At 38.9% G+C, this 21,409-nt stretch overlaps 1 protein-coding gene across 4 annotated transcripts in view; it reads right to left on the reverse strand.

The window, feature by feature from the left end:
* Positions 1 to 7,802: 7,802 nt before the first annotated feature.
* The window catches only part of ATP2B1 (ATPase plasma membrane Ca2+ transporting 1), a 65,429-nt gene continuing 51,822 nt past the window's right edge, over positions 7,803 to 21,409 (reverse strand). For 2 of the 4 annotated variants that reach the window (XM_086750150.1, XM_086750161.1), the window contains exons 16-22: positions 20,228 to 20,419; positions 19,813 to 20,026; positions 19,469 to 19,680; positions 17,456 to 17,563; positions 15,389 to 15,571; positions 14,979 to 15,065; positions 7,803 to 10,734 (exon numbers count right to left, since the gene is read on the reverse strand). In XM_086750150.1, the coding sequence (XP_086606276.1) occupies positions 10,423 to 10,734; positions 14,979 to 15,065; positions 15,389 to 15,571; positions 17,456 to 17,563; positions 19,469 to 19,680; positions 19,813 to 20,026; positions 20,228 to 20,419 (1,308 nt within the window). In that variant the 3' untranslated portion in view covers positions 7,803 to 10,422. Of the gene's footprint in view, positions 10,735 to 14,911; positions 15,066 to 15,388; positions 15,572 to 17,455; positions 17,564 to 19,468; positions 19,681 to 19,812; positions 20,027 to 20,227; positions 20,420 to 21,409 lie in introns of all 4 variants that reach the window. The other 2 variants (XM_086750178.1, XM_086750169.1) reach the window with 2 other exon arrangements.

Below are 21,409 nucleotides of genomic sequence, written 5' to 3' on the forward strand. Positions count from 1 at the left end.
CTGGAAACATTCAAGGCCAGGTTGGATGGGGCTCTGAGCAACCTGATCCAGTTGGAGATATCCCTGCTCCTTGCAGGGAGGTTGGACTAGATGACCTCTAAAGGTCCCTTCCAACCCTAACTATTCTATGATTCTATGACTGTTTCAAGCATTTCAGTCTTTTTGACAATGATTGTCAGAGATCAAGCATGACTTTGGAAAACAAACACTGAGGGGTCTATTGGTTGTGCTGATTGCCTTTGGGGACAGTAATTAAGAAAACTGATGTCAAGTAGAATTCTCAAGTGGTACTTTATCAGCTCACCCTCCCCATCCAGTGATCAAAAAGCCTGTAGCACTTCTTCATTCAAACATATAAAATACTGATTGTGTTGATTGGTATCATCAAGCTGATACGTGATCATTTAGCTGATATTCAAACTTCTACGGTTTGTAGCCCTTTTGAAAAACGGTGAAGTCAGTGAGATTTAAAGCTGCAATAATTGTATTCAGCTATTGACATGCCTGCAGAATGGCTGGGGACCCCTGCTGTCCCAAACTCTTTAAAAATGGCGGTTCAGAATATTTTTAACTTTGCTGTAGAATTTAGTTCATCTTTTATTAAAACATGAATGCCTTTGAAATGAAACACACTGCAAGATACTGGCCCTACAGAAGAAAATTCAAGTTATTTCTGCACTTTCTCTAACACAGAGAGCCAGAATACAGTATATTAAGATTCAGTGCTGTAGGCACTTCCACACATCTAAACTTACTTATTTTAAGTCTGTTTTAGTTTCAGAAGCAATGCATTATTTATATATAAAAAAGGGCTATGACAACTGTTTTGCAGAAACCCAGCTATTTTTTCAACAGTTAGAATGTCAAATTTCTATTTGAATCATCTTACTTTTCTTTAACATTTGGTCAGCCAGCCAGCTAGTTTTACTCTACAGCTTATATGTGGAATATTTGACAAAAGCTTTTTCCTATTACGTCCTTTTAAAGACCAGAATGGCAGTTTTGTAATGTCACACTTCCTACATTAGCATTTAAAATTTTATATGCAATTATCTAAGTTCACCAAGTGTAACGAAGTATTTATGTCACTCAAGGCAAAAGAGGGAGCATTTCTATGTAACAGCAGAACCGATACTGCATTTAATTTAGTTTCACAGGTATTTTACTCAATTAGATAAAAGCTTGTAACACCACCACTCTATGAACTAAGGTAAGGAGAAAAGTCAGCTTCTCAATTCCATTTAAATTACAGGCTTCTATGATTGAAAATATAATTTTCAGTGCTCTCACTTAGAACAATAATATATAGAATTTTCTTTTTCAGAAACTGATCTTAAAGACATAAAACCAGAAAGAACCCACAATATCTGATAAAAAAGAGCAGGTTCTTGCAAAAGAGTCCTAAGTAGAGAGTAGGGCAGTGAAACCACAAAAATCTGCAAATAAGTCAGCTTTTAATTTTCCTTAGAAGTAGCTACAATTCTTATTCTCTACACACTTGAAACACTTGAAAGATTTGAAAGAGCCAAATAATAAAGTGAGAAATCCTCTTCTTCCTGGAGGAGCAGCTGCTTTCCACAGGTCTGCAGCAGAGCTTTCTGAAGATCCCATTAAAATCTGCAGGCTTTCCTATGAGTTACAGACTGTTACCTTGAAGTGGCCAAGCATGCCTGGCTTGTAGTATAAAACACAAACATTAGAAGGCATGAGCAAAGTTTAACAGAAACCCATTGAAGACAGGTAAAAATAGGATCACAGGATTATTCAGGTTGAAAGGGGTCTCGGGAAGTCATCTAATACAAACTCCTGCTCAAAGCAGTAGAACTCCATGAAGTTTCATTCAGCTTATTTCATGAAGCGTCATCATTCCTTTAATGCCTGCAAAGACAGAAAGGCTGTAAATTTTCCTTACTAAAGAGTTTCTGCTCCCCATTTCCCCAAAGAATAACTGAATAAGCTGTTATTTTGAACATTTGAATACTGATTTAACCCAGTATCCCTCTTCACAGCTCAAAATATCTTCCCACACAGCTGTCTGCAGAGCTGCAGAGCTGCACTGCACTGGGATGAGATAAGCTCAGGAAGGAGGGGAAGGGATCAGAAGCAACACAAAATCGATATGGTTCAGCACTGAACAGTAACAACTAAGCTCTGTGTTATTTCTTCTGCAGGTTTCTCTCCTAGCAGGAGATAAAAAAAAAAAAAAAAAAAAAAATTTAAAAAAAAGCTCAAGTCCAGTTTAAGCTTCACTGACCTTTACTAAGATTCACTGGGAGTGGAAAAAAAAAAAAAAGCCAAGGTATCAGGAAACTTTTCATTCATGAGCAGTAACTTTATTCCTGAACACCTCTGAAATGTAAAAGTATCACCACTGAAGACTTCAAGATTAAATGTTAGCTTAAATTCAGTTTACTAGTGAACAACTCTAAGAACTGTAAAAACATTAAAGTAACATTATTTGCACCAAGCTTCATGTTACCTACATTAGCCATAGGACAAACTTAATTATTTTTATTCCATTTTCAACTCATAAGAAGGTGATATGAGAAAGAGCTGCTATAAAGAAGAAGTGAAAAATGCATGCTTCTACTAAAAGACACTTCTACAGAGGAATAGGAACTGCAAGTTTTCTTCAATGCACATATGCTTCCCCCTTTTTTCTGCACCTAGTGTCCCCATCTTTCCAAAAAAGATCAAAGCCATTGGAGACATTTTAGACAACCTGAGTTCCTCTTTCATAAGAAGTCCTCTAGGATACCCAACAGGCCAGCAAGCACAGAATATCTTGCATGCAGTAACGTAAGTTGTAGCATTTTAGATAAAAAACAAGCAAGGTAGAGTTGCTTATGCTTAATCATATAATTTTGGGAGTACTTTTTAAATGGTAGCATCTTTCAGTGCTGTCATCTAGAGCAACATATAGGAGAGCTCTTTTAACAACATTTATGGAAAGAACTAGCTTTGAAATATATATATTTTTAAAATAGAGGAACAGCTTTTTTCCCCACTAGAAAAACAACAGTGTGTGTTTTATTTCAAAGTTTTGAAACCCAAAACATCTACCACCACAATTGCTTAGCTGCTTACTTACTGCATCAGGATTCCAGAAGGCCCACTGTGTCTTCACAGAACATAGATAAAAGTTGATGTCTTTTTTTTCTTTTTTTTTTACATTAAGACATTAGTTTTTGACTTTCCCAGTCAGTCGTTGTTCAAAAAGGTTTACTATAGCAGAAGTCTGATCACTTTTGCTATCACAGAAAGCGTTACAGCAGGCAAATATCAGCAAGCCCATTGGTCAGGTCAGTTTAAGATAAGACAACTGGAAATTCCTTCCTTGCTTTGGCTCAGGTTTGATCACTCCGGCAATTGACTTCTTTGATGAATTCCATCTATGTGTACAAATAGTATCCATGAGGCTAATGGGGAAACTCTGTAGAATCGCACCTCCTGCTCCAGAATTTCAGGATCACAGAAAGGCCAAGGTTGGCAGGGACCTTTGCAGATCACCTAGTCCAACCCTCAAACCAGGGTCAGCTACAGCAGGTTGCTCAGGGCTTTGTCTAGTTTGGTTTTGAGTACCTCCAAGGATAGAGATTCCACAACCTTTCTAGGCAACCTGGTCCAGCATCTGACCACGAGCACAGCAAAAAAAAAAAAAAAAAAAAACTGTTTTGTGTGTTGAGGTGGAATTTCAGATGTAACTTGGGCTCATTGCCTCTTGTCCTGTCAGTGGGTACCCCTGAGAAGAGTCTGGCCCCTTCCTTTGGTTCCACCCATCACATCTGCACAACTGTGGCAAATTAGACCTCTATACATCTGAAGAGGTTAATGCTTTGGGATGTTTCATATATTTGGGATTGGCAGGGGAGGGAAGAGGGGCTGTTAAGCAGGTGTTTGCTACCTGTGGGCAAGGGATCTACACAGCGTAGGCCTGAAGGCCACACTGCATGTGAAGAACAGCACAGCCTGCAGCTGCTCATGTCAGTGTGTTATTCACTCCTCCGTGTACAGGAATCCGCAGGTCAGGATCACTATGCTTCTTCAAGTAAGTAGATATTTTATTATGCAGCTACCTTACATTGTCTTTGCATGTATTTTCCTTATGAAGTCCTCACAGGCCTTTTATGCATATTTTCAAAGCCCTGCACCTTAGGACTTTTTACAAGAAGTGGGTCTTCAAGATATACCTGACAGAAGCCTGCTGTAAAGCATCATGCTTTTGAAGTTTCCTGCCCAAGGCTTAAATTTAAAAATATCCTAATCCTCAGCACCTGCATGTCTGCAAGCATGATCAAAGTCCCACAAATGTGTAGAGCTGGAACTTTGTCTACACACCAGGGTGCTTTCATATATGGTATGAATGAACATCAAGGTATGAATTACCTGGGAGAAATATTTTGTCTTAAATTTTGCTTCTCTACTGCTGATTCTTATGTTCATTCACTGTTCATTCTTAGTTTAAAATTTAATTCTTCAAGCCTTCACATCAATTAAAAAGTTGAAGGAGCACATTAAGGATCCTTTGCTAGAAACAGCAACAGCCACGTTGCCCAGCTATTTTTCAGTGTGTTTATTGAGAGCAGGTGAGATCTTGAAGTAGAAGGCAAAAGAGGAGAAGACAAGGCAGGGCAGGAGGATGATGAAGATGACAACTCCACCATTGCACCTTTTACTGCATCTGTCCTTCACCGATTCCTTATGGTAGTCCTTGACAGACCAGAAGGGGAAAGTGGAGAAAGGGAGAAGATACCAAGTTTTAGGTCATGTCCATACTACTGCTGGATTTATTAGAACAGAGCCTAGCTGATTTGGTAAAAGGAAAAAAGCTAGGAATGACTCATCTTTTTGGAAATTAAAATACTACATAAAGTATCTGTTCCAGAGTATTTTTTTTTAAATTAAAAACACTGGTTTAACAGAAGTGCTTTTCAGATGATGGCCCTCAATGGGGTAGACTGTTACAGAATATTAATGACCAATACATGGCAAGAGAGTAAATACACACCTTCCCATCTTTAAAAGTAGTGTTGTTCAGAAGGCAAGTCCTAGAATTTCCTACTAAAATACCAATTCCAAGAGCTCCCTGTTTTCAGAAATCTATGCCTGACCCATGTGTTCTTTGACAGGTCCTATGACAAGGATCTTTATGTTCTAAATTTATAGTTTTGCAGCTTCTCTGCTAAGGTACATAGCACAAAACAGTAATGCAGTAGCTGCCAGCACAGTATTCAAAATGAGCTCTCCATTGCACCATAAACATCAGCCAAATAGCAGCTTACCTTCAGATCCTGAGGCTAGCTTAGGTCATAACTGAAGATGCTTTGTATCTATAGCCATCAGAGCAACCAACTTGTGGAAGAGGGAAACTACCAAGTTAAAGCCTTTACTTGTAAAACTGAAATTGTCAAAGATAATAGATGTGTCTTCTGGAGTTTATTTGTAGGGTGGTTTGTTGTTTGGTTTTTTTTTTTATTGTAGTACCTTAATCACAAGTTTCGGGAGGCTATTCACACGAAGCTTAGAAGCATTTGAACTATACAGTCTGATTCTCTACAGAAGACTCTGAAAACCTTTAAACAGGAAAAACTAGTACTTGCTTTGTTGCCTTAGCAATTCTCATAGAGCAACACCAGATTGTGCCTTTGCTAAGGAGGAAGCCATAGAAAGTCTTCTCTATGATCATACTTGCAGTCTTCCAGCATACTTCAGCTTCACGCCCTGTAAGAGAAGCAGCCTAGGAAAACAGATGGAGATGTTCAGAATACTGTTAGATACTGCTAGCTTTGCAATGAATCAAAGGGTTGCAGAATGCACACTTGCATTTCAGCGAGCAACTGCTGCTTCACAGCTGGATTCACGTTTGTCACTACACCAGAATCTGAGATGCCAGGTGATATTCTAGTATTCCAGAATGTACACTTCCATCAACCAAAAGCTGTTAATTCCCAGAAATCTCCTTGCTAGTCGCTTTTCCAAGCTGAAATTCCCACTATAGAATCATAGAATCATAGAATGGTTAGGGTTGGAAGGGACCTTCAAAGGTCATCTAGTCCAACTCCCCTGCAAGGAGCAGGGACATCTCCAACCAGATCAGGTTGCTCAGAGCCTCATCCAACCTGGCCTTGAACATTTCCAGTATCTTCCAGTAGGTGCAAGCCAAAGAACCCTTTTCAGCCTAACAATTCTATAGATTTTTAGAAAAATCCATGTCAGCTGCACATAACAGTAGTACAGAGTTACAGAGGAATTTACTAAATGTTGAAGATCAGATATGGCTGAAGCACACTACTGCCCATCTTCTGCAATGCTAGGCAGGTATCTGTCTTTTAAAGGAATACACCCAGAACACTAACAGGATCTGAAGTGGTCATAAAGTTGTATGTGGACACAGAACAAAGTCCTCTGCCTGCTCCAAACAGGGTAGGCCTTGCAGCTGTTCATGTTTTGGACACAAACTATGTCAACCTCTTCTTTTATGTATAATCTCCTATTAACACTGCTGAGTTACTATGAAAACATAAGAGTCATGCTCAATTTGTTTCCCCTACTGAGGAATATCCCTGCTTTGCCAGATTTGCAGTGTAAGCACCAACTCTAGCTTTATGCTTTGCAACTAGAATGGTGCTGCCACTGTCTAGTGAGCAACCTATTCAATGCTGTCTTCTTTCACGTGTTTAAGCCCATTCCAGTTTTCTAAGCAAATCCTCATCCTAAGCTTTATTGTGAACAAAAAACACAAGTAGTACCTGTAGGAGGCTTTTGAGTTAGACACCATGTAAGCCATCTCCTTGATGGATGCCGCAATCTGTTGAAGAAAGTGGTTAGAGAGTTCTGTATAAAGTCCAGAGGAGAAGATAAGTAGGAGCAGCTCTCAGGCTCTTGATTCTGGCCCAGAAATTCTCGTAACATGCCCCTGAATAAGCAGGCTAGTTCAGTCTGGAGATAAGTTTAAAACAGAGCTGGACCTTCCGTGGTGGTCAGGCTTATCCCACAAAGTAAAGGTATTTCGGTGAGGGCTTGAAGTCTGTAAGATCAGAAGACATGCATGCTTGGGGAAAGGGTGGAGGTGGAAAAAAGCAGGACCTCTTTAGAACCAAGTATCAGAAAAGAAGTACAGACATTAAGACAGGCTACTTTAATTTCTGCAAGACTCCACATGATCTGGATTCTTCTAGGGCTCTGCAGAGGCTGCCTCTACCAGCAGTAGAAGCTGAACTTATCGGGGCTTTGGAATAACTTCCCAATACAGTCAGCCATATGTGACTTATCTTTCCACGAATATTACATTTGCTTGCTTAATTCAAAGCACACTGGAAAACTTCCTGTTATTCTAAGAAAGTCCCAGAGATTGTGAGGTCGTATTTTTTTTGGCTGCTTACACTTGCTACAGACCCTTGCATTTACCCATTGGTTTGGCAGTAAGGCATTTGTTTCCATAATTCTCTCCAGACTACTCGGTGATGCAGCATTTTCCTCTTCCTGTTAAGACCAATATAGAAAAAAATGAGTCCTCTTATATAACAATTTTCACCCCTCCCTCAAAGCCAAGATTAGGTGTCCTAACATTTGTCTTATAGAAAGACCCATGATACTGAATTTTAAGGCACTTCAAACAGTAGTCAGCCTAGAACTGCATTTCTGTTAAAAGTTACTACTGCTCATAATACCATGTACACTACGACCTCTTGAAAGGGAATGAGCTTAACGTCGTAGCAAGAGCTATTTCATAGAATTGGTATGCATTTCAGGTTTAAATCAGTACTGTACTGACATTCAAGAATTTCAGTCCCCATACAGACTGAGATGAACAGCACTTTTATTTATTTCAGTTACAAGAAGAAAGACAAGTAAACCTTACAACCAGAAAGGCAATGAAGGCCTCATGAGCTTAGTGATAACCATTTCATAATCTAGGCAACATGTCATGATTTCTTGATATCACAAAGAAAGCATACCCCCCTCTTAAACAACTTTTCCTTTTTTCTCTGTAGGAAAATCTCCTGTAAGGACAGCACGCTGATGTTAACAGAACCAATGTACAAAGCCTACATTCACCCTCCCAATCCCCCCAAAAAGGCTTAAGCGTAGACTTTATTCCCAAAAAGATAACACGCAGTCATGGTCACAGCTAGAAGGAAGGGAAAAATTAATGTTGTTTTCAAATGAAGTAAAATTATGATGCATTAATGAAGGTACATGGAGACACTTTCTCACATGGCAGTGTACTTCATGGGTAAAGAAACTTTCCTCATTTTAAGCCAATGCTTATCTAACTTTCATAGTAGAGAGAAAACAGTTTATGTAAAAATTGATCCCCCTACCAAGCATTCTGTGTAAGAACTATGACATAAGGTAAGTGCTAGATACGTGCGATAAATTACTATACAAAGTGTCAAGTGCAAACCCCCTTGCCTGGAATTCAGTGTATTTACTTAAGTACAACAGAAAAGCCTGAATTCAGGAGTGGTTGACAGTGGGATACAGTGCTACAGGTTGAACATTAGCCAGTAACGCCCAAGCATGCATGCATCTCTCCCCACAAGGGAAAGATACGCTTGAGTTTCCTAACCTGCTCATTTCTGCAGTTTGCTCTAGTATTATCTTCTCTCTCGTTAACAACTTAATTCCTGCACTCCTACACTTGAAGGGATACCTTTAAAAAAAATCTCCAAAATTCTGGATTATTTGGAAAAAAAAAAAACACGCACTATTTTAAAAAACACAGAGCTTGAAAAAGAGAGGGAGAAAAAAAAAAAAAGAGTTTACAACTCATCTCTTCAGTTGCTTTTCTAAGCAGTACTGGACCTAGAAAACATGGGGAAGTACCAGATCAAGTACTGTTCCATCTTCCTTTGCTGTATAAACAATACAGTTGAGTCAGATCATAACTTCTTCAGCCAATCGCTAGCAGGTCAGTTTTGGTGCAAAAGATATTAATCGACCGAAAAATGTTATTTTCACCCATGCTACACATAATTTCTCAATTTCCCCTCGCATAAGTGGTCAGGGATACATTTATTACGCAGTACTTACAGTAAGTATCGGAATTTCAGGCAGACCTATTCACTCCCAAGGAGTCCTTTTGGCTCAGTGAAGACTTTTGAGTACCTTAGCTTACATTCATTCTGGAGGCAGCCACCATGATTCCATTTACTCAAAGTACTATTTTTAGTGGGGCTGTTACCATCTTGAAATTGCAGTTTAAAGTTAACCAGTAATACAAAAGAATACTTTTCAGTGTTTTCAGTGAAGGAGCTGAGAAAAAAAAATCTGTAAGAAACCATTGCTGCAATTTTATTTTAACAAAAGGGCAGATTTATTCATGTTTACAAACAAGTTTCAAAAACAAAAAGGAGAACATGTATGCTACCCACTAACAACCTTTCAAAATGCCAACAGCCCTCATGCTGCATGAAGGATTCTATAGATTAGAAAAAAAATCACAGTTCCACTCACAGTTCACCAAGACAGCACTAAACTAACATGTTTAGACAAAAACAAAGGACTAAGATTCTGATGTATTTTGATTTAATCCATTTTGCCCGAGATAACAGAAATATTTCAAGCAAGTTCCATCACATATTGATGTCCTGCATTAAACAATCCTACTAAGTTCTGAACAAAAGTTATTCAGTAAGTGTCTCAAAATTTTTAAAAATTAAACAGTTGTTTCAAAACCATTAAGTAGTAAATGTATTTAAGAAACTAATTAGGACAGAGGCCATAACTTCATTAGAACACCACTGCTCATGTTTTTACAAAGCATTAGTGTTATCTATTTGGCTATTAGTATTAGCAATTTATCTACAATATTTAACAAGGTAAATTGCAGGCAAAATTTAGTACAGTTTCAATAGAAACACCCTTTTCCTGAAAATACAGCAGTATTTGAAGGACTAGTTTTTTTGTTTTTTTCTCTGCATCATTTATAAGGAAGCTTCCCATCTATGAACAGGAACAAAAAAAAAAGTATCTACAAACCTTGTAAACAGATCTGTATCATTTATAAACATAAATAATCCAAATTATTAACAGCCAACAGCAGAAATTAAAGTATCAATTCAACGATCCAGGGCCTCCTTGCCCTTCCCAGCCTTCCCCTCAGAAAAGGATCACGATAAACTAAAGCTCTGCTAACACACTGTTCAGGACCATTCTTACGTACAACAGATGATCCACAGGTCACTTATGCTGAGTTACTGTTTATCTGTCAGAGTTCATTATTACTCCCACCCCCAGAAAAGCACCCTCCAGTCTGGCAGAAAGCTTTTTTTTTTAAAAAAATAAATCTACATTCGTACAAGTGTGTCTTCTGTTGAAGTCCAAGACAAGAGTATCATCTTGTCCATCATAATGTGTGAAGAGACCCAGTTTCAATTTCTTTACAATGCAGCTAGTGTGTTAACATTCAGCTTACAATCAGAGTGATGTTTCCAAACTATGTAGCGGGCTCCCTGGGGATGAAGAGGTAGCAGACTTGTTCATGTCTGTTGTAAGGTGAATTCCACTGTCAACCGCATTGTTATTTTTATTGGGAGAGGGTGGGGGAGTAGAGTTGCGTTTTGTTGGAGCATCATCTTCAGCATCAGTATCATCAATAAGGGGAATATGAGGCTCGGAGTCTTCTATTCTAAACTCAGGATGCGTCATAAAATTGTGAATTGAACTTCGTGTCTCAGGTTTCTCTAGCCCCTCGTACAAGGAGCTACGAAATGCATTCACCACTCGGATCTGTAAACAAAGAAAAAAGATTGTTAATATGCTGCAGGCTTACTGTTAATGGCATGGTTCTTATGAGTTTGAATCCACAAACAGCTAGACATGAGTGAATCGAATTTGTATGTGATGCAGTGGAACTTGCAATAAACTGTAAAAAATGAAGAGCATTTCAGTACAGCACTGCCAGTCTACACAGTAGGAATAAAAATTGTAAAAGTACTGCAAAAAGCTGAAGGGCCTAAAAATTCAGACATGGCACTAGAATTGTTCAATTATTTAACATGGGCTAAGCATTTTTCAGAAGTGAAGCCAACAGTTATTTACTTGTTCACAAATTAAAAAAATCTCAATGAGTGTTTTATTGAATACTTGAAGGGAGTGGGAGTGGGGGTAAGGAAGGGAGAGGCTGAAAATAAGTTAGAGGATAAAAGGGTTACTAATTCTCATGCTAGGAATTAGGATGTCAACTGACTATGAAAAAGCCAAGCAAGTGTAAGCCAATGTCACAATGACCGAACATTTACGAAGAGTCATGCAAAAAACCGATACCACTGTAACAGCTGTAAATATTCGAGTATATACCCATTTACCACACTAGAAAAAGCTCCTTACTGAATAGTGCTTTGGAAACTTAAAAGAAAACCAGAACTAGTAAATAGAGTATTGTATTGTACAATTAAGCACCCACGACAGATTGTAACTTTGAAGAAACTATTCAAGTAGCATGAAGTATGAGAAAAGATGATGATCAGCCTTTGCTTAAGTCTTCAATTTACATTGAATTCATGGACAAAATTTCCAGGCTGAGTATTATTTCAAGTCCTTTCACTGTTTAACTAACATTTTTCAAATCAGAAAGCTAAGTGTACAGAGTTCATAAATAAATATTTCAGAGTGAAATTAGATAAAGTACAGTTTCATTTTGCAAACTGTGCATGTTCAAGTTGACTTGAATTTAAGCTTTTCAAATCGTAATCTGAATGATGAAACCACCTGCCCGCATCCCCCTTCTCCTCCCACACCTCACATGTTTCCTTAACAGAACTACAGGAATACAGTATTCTTTCCTGAACTGATAAAACAAGTAAGAAGGCAGAAGTCAGTGACCCCTTTGCCCAACACTTTCATCAAGATACAGTTTCTGTTAGACTGTTCAATTCTCAACATCTCTACTTTAAGTAACCTGAGTAAGCCTTCAGCAAAGCAGTTTCAATCCCAAATCTCCTGCTGTAAACTCTGTAGCAAACAAGAACTTACTGTTACAAAACACTAAGTCAAATCTAAAGATTTTTTTTTTTAGCATATCCAAGATGACTTGTTTTAAGCTGAGAAGTAGGTCATGGCTAGTGCTTCCGTAGAGTTCCTGGACAGTAAACATAAAGTGACTTCCAGGTGAAGGAATGGAGGTGGAAGGTCAAGCAGATCAAGAGCACTGACTTCAAAACAGCTACAATACACCAAACAACCTCACTGTAAACATAGAGAAGGGCTCCCCAAAGCACAGTTACCACAGAATCACTGCATGTGATAAAGTCTTAGGTCCTGACCATCTTCTTTGACCTCTAGAAATAGCACCGTTTCCCCACTCCTACCCCATCAAAGCACTCGCACAAAGAATTTTACTCCAAAGTTATGAAGTCCACATTTTTATATTATGTGTATACAGTGAAGCCCCTCTAACTATGGAAACCATAGTGGGGGTGGGGAAGGGCACGCACACAAGGGGCAGGACATAACTACCAATAAAGGCAGGATAGGGAATAGTGTGATTGTGCCCGAGAAGTAAACAGTAACTAACTGTAACTAACAGCAGCCAGTACTTTATACTGTTCATCATACAAAAAAACGGAGCACACTGTTAAGGAGCTGGCATGTTACATCAGCTTTAAACAAGTCCAGCAAGCTGCATAAACTGTCTTGGCACTTCCCAAGAAAATCAGCAGTGACAATGCTAGAAAGTTTGCAATGCCTTTATTTGGCACATTGCATCCCACTGTGCCACTGATTTCTGTGGCAAAATGAAATGTGACTGCCTCGTGGGACTGGTTTTTCATTGCTTACAGATGGTAAGTTAGAACACAAACAGTAATAGAAAACAACTTTTGGCTTAACAGGACAGTTGTAATTATCATAGAAATATAAGCAGATCCACAATAAACACTTCTTACCCATGCAGAATGTGTACTAAACAAGTGGTCCAGACACCCCTATGAACCCAGGACCCTCCAAGAGTCCAGCCATGAAGGCAGAAATCAGACTATTACATTTTAAGCTATACTTAAAAAGGGAAAATCTAGTGTTTTGAAGGCTTTATTTTCAACTATTCAAGATAATTAGATGAGAGAGGTAACTATAAATAAATTGCATAAGTGAGGAGCAAACAAGACAATTTGTTATGTGTAATTTATATTGTCATCAGGCCTTCCTCATATTAGTACCAGAATAGCAAGCAATACAGTAAGCACTACAAATCCTCCTAGCCAGATGGCTGCTTAAGAGTTGTAACCTCACTTCATAGGAACAGCTGAACTATTTCCAACAAACAGCTCCAAAAGGGAGAGACAATGAAATAATACATCTGGTTCACATTAACAGATATTAGTTATCAAAAGTTGTTCTCCTGGAGGGTGTAACAGAAGGCTGTACTACTTAGTGAGGATCAAAAATTAGTTCTCTGCTATTGTAGCTCCGTATCTGCACTGGTCATTTGATGCAATGAGATGCTGCAGTGCCCATTACATTCTGCTCAAATGGCAGCATGGCATGAAGTTGCTCTCTGGAGAATTCTGAATGTCTAATTAATGTTCTTGAGAGTAGTTAGGGATACAGGTTACTAATTAGCATTTTAACTAGGAGATGCAATCCTGTGCATCCTCACTGTTAAATCTACTTTTAATTCCGTGTCCTTGAGGCATGCGAATTTGTGAGCCAAGCTTCTCAGTACTACTGCAAGGTAGGGAAATACCTGTCTCACCAGTGGAGAACAAGTACAGAGTTAAATACTTGTGCAAGCTTACACAGGAATTCTGGCCAAGCCAAAAATAATAATAAGAAAAAAAAAGTTAAAAAAAAATCAGAAGAGAACATTTCATTTAACACAGCTCCTGAAATTAAAGGTCTTCATCCATCTGGTAATCTGCAAGTTTAAGAAGCGGGGTGGGAAGAAGCCCTCTCAGAGTTATTTTAAAAAGCAATTATTTAACCAGTCTCTAGGAAGTTAGAGAAGGAAGTTAAACAAGTAATATATAATTAAGATGGAAAACTCTTTCAACAATAGATATTAGTTACCAGTATTCAACTACAACTGTTACATATCTTCAGGGTCCAGAGTTTAAGCCTACATACATGAGTCATTAAATCTCTAGGCTCTACAAAGAGGAAAGCTGAAACTGAAATGCCACTTAGAATGCAATGAAAGAAGGGCAGAATTAAGGTGAGAAAAACTTTACTTTCACTGATGGCTTATGAACTGTTGCCAGAAGAACCTAGAGAAGAAAAAACCCCTTCAGATATAAATTAAAGTTTCACCATTCAAAGCTTAAACCTTTTTTTTTTCCTTTTCATATTAGCTAACTAAATATTTCTTCTGATTTGTACGCATTTTAGAAGCCTTGTTTCGCCACCTGAATCCTGATGTTGAGAAAGTTATGTTATTCAGTAAAAAAGGTCCAACAAAAGCAGAGATTCAGAAGTTCCTTACAGGCTACAAAGAAAGCGCATTTAGTGCTCCATATTCTAACTACATTCATATTTTTAACAACACCATTTGCTTTCCCATCAGCTTGTTTACCGTACATATTATTTGTGCTGCAGTGTAAGACATCTATTTTTGTTGACCTGGGTCCATGATCATACAGTTAATTCACTTATACAGTGTAAAAGTCCCCCTAAGAGGCATATACTCGAAAATTTACAACGGTTTTCCCGTTTTATCTTAAATATCCCTCTGTACATGAATGGATGAAGGCACAGGATGTGCAGGCTCACAGCTTTCACATTAAAGTCTTTTGTTGAAACTGTTCCACCTGTTCTCAGCCCTCTAAGAAAAAAAAGTCTTGAGGACTCCACTTTGTGGAAGAGCTCTTTTAAAGCCTGAACGATGATTTTAAGTACTAAGGAGAAAATGAGAAACGTTAGGTATGTGAATTAGGAAATGTTAATTTCATGCACTTTAGGAACACACACTCACACCCCACAGTAGTAGAAGCAGTAGTAGAGGAAAACACTACATGTGTAGGGGTAGAAATATTTGTTACATCATGGTGCTGGCTGGCGATGGAGGGTTGCCGCCTTAGAGCCCCCTGAATGGTACTTCCACTCTGGAAAGCATTCACTACATCCATCTGCAAGGAATCAGAGATTGTGATAGCTTGCTCAGCAAGAGAAAGAGAGAACAAGAGAAAGGACCATCCCATCTATAACACACAAAAAGTAAAGAAAAAAGGCACTTTTTTTTTTTAATATAATAGAGTAGATACACAGGCAAGAGTTGCATTTAGAGCTGAAGAAGACAGAGGACCCTGAGGGATTACACATTGATCCATACCCCCTTCTGACAGTCTCAGCCACACCAGTTAGAACTGCCACCTTAGTCAAAGGACTGGAGATGGAGAGGAGAGATTTCCCTCACAAGACCCACTGCGTCCTACCTTTTTCAAGACCATACCTGAGTTTGTATCCTGTTTAGGCCCCTAAACCACAAGATCTGACCACGACGTAATTCTCTCTCAGCATGATCGATCTCCTCTACATCTTCTGCTAGTTCCTCTTCAGGAATCTCTTCCTTTTGTGTTCCATGACCAGCTTCTTTAAGGAATTTCAGACGGCTGGTTGGAATTGTTGAAATCAACTAACGGTGAATGAAAAATATGAATGAGGATTTTTTTTTTAATAATGTAATGCTAGACTTAAGGCTTAACATAATACTCTGCATACAATTAGCAAAGTTGAAAAAACAAATTATGTAAATAGGATGAGTGTATCAACGTAGAGCGATCACTCCAGCTGAACAGATGCAAAGCTGTGAATATCCTTACCACCTCAACTGAGGTGTGAAATTAAACTTGGACTACAAACATAGAAAACAAAACATCCTTGCTAGGGACAAAGAATTCCACTTTGACGTTACTTGACTATGCCAGGAAGGAGCAGTACTGAAGCTACAAGAACCATTAATTCTGTAGATTGTGCTTTCAGAGCCCCATCAGTTTGACGAGCATGATGTGTTACCTCGAGTGAGAACTACATCATTAATTATAAGTAGCCACAGTTAATTCAGAAACACAGAACAGACATGCATTCTTTTGTGACCTGGAAGGTATCAATCCATTTTCAAGTTGAGTGATGTTCATAAAACCCTTATCCTGAACTTTGCTGCTCGGTGTACATTAGTTCATCTATCTGAAACTGAACAAAAGCTACATAGGGCTGTTCCAGCTTTCCTTTTCATCCCCACCTTCAGGGCTATTCTGGTGAACTATGTAGTTAAGGGAAGTCATCTTTTGACACGTCCCATCTAGCAGATCCAGATCAGTTCCAAGACTGCTTTCCTCGATCACCACAAACCTAGAAGACCATTTCAGCAGCTGCAGAGGAAAAAGACTGCTCCAAAAGCAAGATAAACAGCCTTTTATGCTGAAATTGCTACTAGGAATGCTCCCAGATCACACTTCAGTTTCTACTGTTCTCCGAAAGTTGAAAGCTCTTTGACTTTAATGAGATGCTAGAGCAGCATGAACTGCAGCAGGGAAGCTTGGCCCTTGCAAGACACTTTGGGTCAAAGGTATTTCAAGCCATCTCAATTCTCTTCTAGGCTACTTTTAAACCTCAGAGTGACTCTGTTTGATTTTTTTAAATAATTAATTTTCCAGAGAACCTTATTAAAAAGCTTATATCTGCTTTCAGAATATGTGTCTATGTATGTATTTACAACTGAAATTCATCCTACCAATTTTATATTGAAACCTGAAGTGTCCTTTACAAAATGGAAGGAAAGAAACTGTAATGGAAAACTGTTCATGTGGTATGAAAAGTTTAGACAACTATGTCATTAAATAATGGAAAACTCCTTGGCTCTAAAGTTTCATGTAAATAAGCTTGCTCCTTACAAGAACTGTTGTGCATGCAATAGTAATGAAACCCTAAGGGGGAGGAGAGGGAAATAAAAATCAAAATGCAATAGCTTAATGGGTGGGAGAACTTTTAAATTATTTCATAATTATGCAAAAAAAGAAGACTAAAGAGAAAGTTGTTCTGAGTTTTGCTGCATTTCCTGCTACTCCAGGAAGCTTTTAAATCAAGAAAATACTAGTAACTTCAACAATTCTGATTTTTTTTCAAGAAAACCATTCAACACTAAGTTAAGTATATTTCAACGTTAACATGTTCATTGCATTGGTATTCTTACAGAACTTCTAGTACTTATCTGGCTAAAGATATAATTTCATATTTAAAAGGTGCTTCTAGTTAAAAGTTACTAAACATAAAAGAGCAGTAGCATCTAGTTATGAAATATAACTAATTAACCAAGTCAGAATAAGGAATATCCAAGTAAGGACTTTCTAGCTATTGAACTAGTTTATTTTAATCAGTGTTTACTGTTGATCTCCATATTATTCACATATTCACACAGTCCACTGGAAAGATCTGAATGCTAGAGACAGTGTATTTATATTTTCCATGTAAAATGTTCTAATGCCAAGTAGATGCTTGGCATTTGAAAAAGCTGGTTTACCTGGCCCCAGAGTAGTGTTCCCATGCCCAGGAAAATGGACCACAGCCACTGTTCAATTGAGAGTTCTGAGCAACTGAAAGGCTTCCCACCAAACTGCACAATAATTATCTGTGAAGAGCAACATCATTAAACAACACGTATCAGTGACCTATTACTAGAAAATTCCTTAATGCTTCAAGATCACTACAGACAACTCTGCATCAGAACATAGAATTTTCTGTCTTATTAAGCATACTTTTCCACTGTCTTGGCAGTTTAAGCAAGTTTTCAAACCTAAGCCATCTATTCAGTATTTCAAGAACTACCCATTTATTCTTCAATATCACTCACAAAAACCTGTTGCTACTTCATTTTGCCAGCAGTTCTTTCCCTTCACTTCACAATTACAGCATGTATTCAATACTACAAATTTAAAGTGAATATTTATCATAGGAACACTCATCTCAGAACAAAGTTGATTAATAAACTCGTATTAATACAGGTCACAGAACCACAAGATATGAAACATTTCAGAAATAATTTGACAGAATATTACTATGTATGCCATCAGTGTTAAATGTCAGACTTTACATCATCATGGTGTGACATCTACGTAGTAAGTCCTGGGGGAAGAGGGCAGAGATCTCAAGAGCTAAATTAAATGAGCTCCTGCTGACTTACCTATTACAACAAGCTGTACAGGCCCTAACGAGCAAGGTATCCCTCTGCATAGGAATTATATGCATGAAAGTCTGCCCTGGAGAATCAACAATTCAAGCAGCAGGGCAGGTGTGAAAAGGAGACAGTATTGACCATTAAGTAGGACACTTGACAGCTGAAAAGCCCCAGAGTATCTTCTTTTATTAACACAGAATAAAACACTGAGATGAAACTCAGGAGTTACTTATTTGGGAAGGCATTCAGACAGCCAAGTTTATAACAGGAATACAGTTGCACTCAGGAGTAATTTCTACATATTTGGTTTTGTTACACAACAACAGTCAGTCTGCTGCATATGCAACCCTAAAAAATAAGAGTAGCTTCTGAAGAAGTGTCATCTAAAAAATTCTTAAACCTGAGAGGACAAGTGAACTAATTTTACATGAAGCAGAGGTGCATACACTTGCATTGCTTGAACCACTATGAATTTGGTTAACTTCATGGAATCCTAAGTCTGAGGAGAAGCTGAAGGCGTAGGTTATTTTAAGTCTGAAATAACTTAAGTCAAAATGAAAAAGAGTTCTGAAAAAATGTAGTATACTGATTTGTTGCTTATTGCTTCTGATGAATTAAAAGCTAAGGCCATTTAGAAGGTGAAACTATTTCTTGTAAATTAGTTTCTTTAGATTCAATTTTAACTTGGTGTTTCTCAACACCAGTGTGTTAACCCAATCAATTTCAAATAATCTCATTTCATTTGTAAGCATATACTGAGTAAACTAACTAGCTTTTACAAATCTGCCTAGCTGTACAAACAGAAAGTCCCTAGACATTAGTGTTTTTCACATAAATCAGCAGCATCTCTACAGATAACTGTAAAACATATACCAGTACAGACAATTGATTTCTGCATCAGGAAGATAAAAACTGATACTTAAGTTTCTAAAGCTTACTCATGTCCTAATCTCCTTAAGAAGATATGAGAAGTTGTAACTTTTCTATAATTGTTTAAATGGGTTCTCGTTGAGATGCACAGACAGATAATATGAGCAAGAGTTCTGACTTGGAGGGGTAACATGCAACTTCTTCACGTTTTGTCAAGAGACTATAACACTAAGATCAAACTGAAGGACTAGAAAATTCAAAAGGTAAATACAAGTACTTCTACATTCCAATTTTACCAATTTCAAAGAGTTCTTAGCTGAAAATCCTGTCAAGCAGCCCTTCCAAGTGATTTATAGCGTGTTGGACACTGAAAGTTTTTCACATTGCATAAATGAAGTGCCTGGTACTAGTTGATTTGCATTTTCAAGGTAAGCAAGTACATCAGTGTATGAAGTGCATTTTCCCACCACCCTCCAAGAATTTACTTACCTGCACAACAAATGTCCCCAGAACAATAGAACAGAAGATAGCGTTGTTAAAGATTCCTTCAAAAACATTTCTTTCGCCATGAATTTTTCGGGCATTAATTTCATTAAAAAGCTGCATCATCACAAATGTATTAAATACAATAGTATAATGCTCTGAAGGAGGGGCATGCAGAGGTGCATTTCTTCCACTATCGATATCAAAAATTTTCTCACCTGTGTATAAAAGGCATTTATCAGTAGCTTAATTGGTGTCTTTACACACACACACACCAACAAAAAACTAGTTTTAAGATCACATGTCTCTACAACATTTAGAATAACTTTGTAAAGCCTCAGTATTCTTACCAGCAAACAGGAGTGTGAAGACCACTACGAGTTGGTAGAATGCATGACCCAAAATGTTCTTCATCATTGTACGAGAAATCAAAGGTTTGTTTCTACCATAAGGCTTTCGCAACAGAAGAGCTTCAGTGGGTGGTTCTGTTGCTAGGGCAAGAGAAGCTAATGTGTCCATTATGAGATTTACCCACAGCATCTGCACAGCTTTAAGTGGAGAATCCTATAAAGATAGATACATAAACCCTCCAATATAAGTGAACAAATTGCAGCTATTAAAGGCATTTATTATACAACATGGGCATGTTCTGAAGAGCATTATGCTCTTTGGACTAATATTTAACTGAAAGTTTGAATTCAAGAGTTAATCAGTCATGCCATTTTCAACCTTTATCAGCTGAAACAATCCATCACCAGTACGTACTTGTGTTATGCATGCTCCTGTAAAAGCAACAATTACTGCTACTACATTGACAGTAAGCTGGAACTGAAGAAATTTGGAGATGCTGTCATACACGTTTCGTCCCCACATAACTGCTTTAACAATACTTGTGAAATTGTCGTCTGTAAGGATAATATCAGAAGCTTCTTTAGCTACATCGGTTCCAGCAATACCCTGGTAGAAAAAGAAAAAACACTATGAAATATAACAGGATGCACTGGCTTATGTAACAGAAGCTATTATTATACCTTTGTTCTGCATTAACATTGATGACCATGTCTGAAGGACTATTTTAATGTAAGCACCTGTTCTGGTTTTGTTAGTGAGGGGGGGCCTAAGGTGGTAGCTTCTGTAGGAAACTGCTAGAAGTCGCTCCCCTTTGTTCAGTGGACTCAGCCGGGCCTAGGGCGGACCTGCTGCTGGCCAAGGCCGAGCCAATTGGTAGCAGAATGTCCCGTGATAACGCCTCTGCGATAACGTATTTAAGTAGGGGAAAACAGGAAAAAAGAGGAGGAGAAGATGTGAAGCAGCTGAGCGGGGGGCAGAGAGGGGGAGGCGCGAGCCTCATGGGCCTTGCAGGCCTCACCCTCTGGCCTCCCGCCGGGCAGCCGACTGGGCCCAACTCGGCCCGGCCAGGCTGCAAGAAGTGGAGAGGAGATGAGAAGTGAAGAAGATGTAAAAAGGATCCTGAGAGACGTCTGCCAGCCTGTTGTGAGGAACGGCTGCAGACGCCAAGGTCAGTGAAGAAGGAGGGGGAGGAGTAATATGGCTCCTGGCCAAGATTCCTCTGCAACTCGTGGTGAAGACCATGGTGGAGCGGGTTGTCCCCCTGCAGCCCATGGAGGTCCACGGAGGGGCAGAGATCCACCTGCAGCCCGTGGAGGACCCCACGCCAGAGCAGGTGGATGCCTGAAGGCAGCTGTGGCCAGTGGAGGGCCCGCTGGGACAGCTGTTCTAGAGGGACTGCACCCTGTGGAAGAGATGACCCACGCCGGAGCAGTTTCACGAAGGACTGTGGCCCGTGGGAGGGACCCCACGCTGGAGCAGAGGAGGAATGCGAGGAGTTCTTCCCCCGACGGTCATACAGCGGCGTAAAACAGCGCGTGATGAACTGACCGCGACCCCCATTCCCTTTTCCCACCCCCCGTGCCGCTCGGGAGGGGA

The sequence above is a fragment of the Chlamydotis macqueenii genome, chromosome 1, assembly GCF_036417535.1.
Source record: "Chlamydotis macqueenii isolate bChlMac1 chromosome 1, bChlMac1.mat, whole genome shotgun sequence".
Taxonomy (NCBI): domain Eukaryota; kingdom Metazoa; phylum Chordata; class Aves; order Otidiformes; family Otididae; genus Chlamydotis; species Chlamydotis macqueenii.